The 3,390-nt window shown below is 42.5% G+C and overlaps 1 protein-coding gene across 1 annotated transcript; it reads left to right on the top strand.

Annotated features, from left to right (window-relative positions):
- Nucleotides 1-255: 255 nt before the first annotated feature.
- On the top strand, nt 256-992 carry LOC119322615 (nuclear transcription factor Y subunit B-1-like). Its single transcript, XM_037596101.1, has 2 exons — nt 256-280; nt 370-992. The coding sequence occupies exons 1-2, from the start codon at nt 256-258 to the stop codon at nt 834-836; spliced, it is 492 nt and encodes a 163-aa protein (XP_037451998.1). The 3' UTR covers nt 837-992.
- Nucleotides 993-3,390: the final 2,398 nt, after the last annotated feature.

Below are 3,390 nucleotides of genomic sequence, written 5' to 3'. Positions count from 1 at the left end.
CCTGCCCGTAGGTGAGAAACGAACAAAGCCCGCCGGTACGCCTGCATGGCTCGCCGGAGCTGCAATGTGGCGGCCTCAACTCGTTCTCCGCGCGCCACGGCGGCACCATGCACCTTGGCATGGCACGTCCGTCCAGGCTGGCGCAGCCCAGCCCGCGGACGCCTATAAATGCAGGTGCCCAGGCCACAAGCCGCTCCCACCACAACGCGCACACACTGAGTAAGTGAGTAAGTAAAGTGAGTAACAGATTGGACGATGGGAGGGAGCAGCAAGAAACGTGGTATGGAGCTGCTCCGGGAGATTACGCCCACGTTTAAAACAAGAGTTACTAGTTGTTCATGGTAGTTTTGTCACTGGTTTGCATTTCAGGTGGGCAGCGCGGCGAGGGCGACGCGGAGAACCCGGCGGCGGAGGGGGGCAGCGCGCTGCCGATGGCCAACGTCGTGCGCCTGATGAGGCGGGTGCTGCCGTCGAACGTCAAGATCGCCGAGACCGCGAAGCAGCTCACCCACGACTGCGCGGTCGAGTTCGTCGGCTTCGTCGGCGGCGAGGCGTCCGAGCGGGCCAGGTCGGAGCACCGCCGCACCGTCGCGCCGGAGGACTTCACCTGGTCCTGCCAGAACCTCGGGTTCGACAGCTACGTCCAGCCCATGGAGACCTACCTCCGCGGCTACCGCGAGTACGACATCGCCCGTGGCAGGAGCAGCCGCGGGGCGCGCCCTCCTGCGCCGCCGGCGATGGCATCGTTCCTACCGCCTGGACAGCCAGTGACGGTCACCGAAGAGGAGCTGGAGTTCCTGCGGTCGGTGGTCCCTCCGCCGCCGGAAGGATATTAGCGGTGCCGGTGCGGCTGGCAGACTCGTCGGCCACAGGAGCAGGCGCAGGCGCTGCTATAAATGTACACATAAGGTGTACGCCAATATGTAGCGTTGTTTTGCTTGAAGAAAATCCGGATGTATCCATAAGGCAATAATAATATCTTTAGAGCTGTCCCTGCAGTGTCCGGATGTATCACCCACGATATATCCATAGAAATATATGCCTGATAAGAAGTAGAAACAGGGCAAAACAAATAAACACTATAATTAAAAGTTTCTAAAAGTTCTTGAAGTATATTTGGGAGGTGATATTCTACAAACATCCAAAAAATAAAGTGCAAAATCAAAATCCTTTGGGAGGTTTAAGAAAGAAAATCCAAGCAATGAATAGTGACAGACGGTGCATCGCTATTCATGTAAAAACAATCTTAGCTCTCAAAGATATTGTCGTTTGAACCTTAAATTTCAATTTCTTATAGCACATGACCTTTCTGCCATATCGTATTTTTTTGAGAGAATTCTTTGGAAAGCACTAAAATGTGGTTTCTATGAAATTCTCATTGCAACTTGGTTTTCATCAAATACTTTCTTCGAATTATAGGAAGATATCTACGAACGTTAGGTGAGAGAGCATCCCCCATGGCGACATGTGTCACACGTGGTGCAGTGAGTGATTATTCGTTCATTTATGGTTTTCTATTTGTATTGTTTTCTTTCGTCTTTTTCGCTTAGTTGTGAGTAGATTATTTTAGCATCATATAAAATGAAATTAAATTATTTTATTTTCAAAATGGTTAAAATTTATGTAAAGTACACAATAATGACAACATGTGTTGTTGCGATTTGCAACCGGTTGTGGTAGGTCAAAACATTCGAGGGCGGACGAGAAGGGTGTTACGACATATGATGGATCACATGTTTGGATGAACGCATTTTGGTGAATGTGACGGGAGTAAAGCAACGGGTATGCGACCCAGGTGGTACCCACATGCCTAAATAAGAATAGGTGAACATATTGTCTCTTACCTTGCATTGGGCAATTTGTCTAATGATGTCTGTGTTTTTTGTGGATGAGACCACCTAAGCAAGATGTGTTTGATGGTTGGGAGACAGAAAAAGGAGAGGGGTGCAATAGCCCGTATCTCCATGGTAGGAATGTTTAACACGGAACCTTGAAAGTATTCCAGGACAAGGTAAATATTGTGAACACTGACATCTTTACGCCTAGACTGCCTGACTTTTGGGGGAGCAAACCTTATTGACGAAACAAAAGATGTTATATGCACCAAGATCTTTAAATGGTATTGCCACTATGTTGAGGAGTGACAAGATCTTTAAAGACATCAAAATCCATATTCAATATTTGGCCTCTTCCATGACACTGGCCAAACAGTGCTTGCCCAATGCTGAGAAGAGGCGTCTCATCCCCCGTTTGCCCAGCGCGCTCTTTTGGGTCGGCCCATTTGCTGGGCGAGGCACCCTTCTTTTTCTCATTTTGTTTTTCTCTTTCTCTTTCTTTCTGTTTTATTTTTTTCAAATAATTCAAGATTTCAAATAGTTCCAAATTTCAAATAAATTGTGATTTTTGAAAAGATGTTCAAGAAATCATCAACTGTTCATGAATTCAAAAATGTTCATGATTTTGAAACATGTTTGCAAAATCATAAAATATGCATGGATTCAAAAAATGTTTCTGGTTTTGAAAAAATGTTTGCATATTCAAAAAATGATCATGATTTTGAAAATAATATTTGAGAAATCAAGAATTGTTCCTGATATTGAGAAAAGTTCACATATTAGAAAATTTTCATGATTATAAACAAACTTTTCATGCATTCAAAAAATGTTCATAATTTATTAATAAAATATTCTCGAAATCTAAAAAAATTACTTTAATATTAAAAAAATCACAAATTTTGAAAACATTTCATCGCTTCAATACCTGTTCGCTCACTCTAAAATTGTTCATGAATTCAAAAAAGTGTTTGTACATTTCAAAAAAGGTTGTCAAAAACAAAAACAACGTTTGTGTTTTTTAATAATTGTGGCCAAATTTTAAAAACAAATCACCAATTCAAACAAATGTTCACAAATTTGTAAAATAGTTAGAACAAATTTAAAACAATATCTGCAAATTTATAAATGTGCTTTCAAATTTTAAATAAAAATCATGATGTATAAAAGTTATTCACAAATTCAAATTATATTCATGATTTCAAACAATGTTCATGAATTTGAAATATATTCCTAAAATTATAAAAATTTGATACTTGAAAATTCGAATTAAAGAGAAAAAATAAAGAAAAGAAAATTGAAAATAAAGAAATAAAAAACAAAAAAAACATTGTTTCAGGGAAGGTTCTGGAACCTTCACAAAACCTTAGGGAAAGAAACTCGGAATGAGCCGCAAGCAAGGGACCAGTCGCATGAGGGAAACGACGGGGTACGCGCTAGGTGACTATACAGCGACCTACGCGCCAAGCGGTCTCCTATTTGGGCACTAGGTGCCTATCCAGCGACCTACACGCAAACCCGGAATTGGCCGCAAACAGAGACCAGCGCGCACCAATCC

The sequence above is a fragment of the Triticum dicoccoides genome, chromosome 6B (genome assembly GCF_002162155.2).
Source record: "Triticum dicoccoides isolate Atlit2015 ecotype Zavitan chromosome 6B, WEW_v2.0, whole genome shotgun sequence".
NCBI lineage: Eukaryota > Viridiplantae > Streptophyta > Magnoliopsida > Poales > Poaceae > Triticum > Triticum dicoccoides.
The sequence above is the reverse complement of the archived record's forward strand: the minus strand, read 5'-3'. Positions and strand labels throughout refer to the sequence as shown.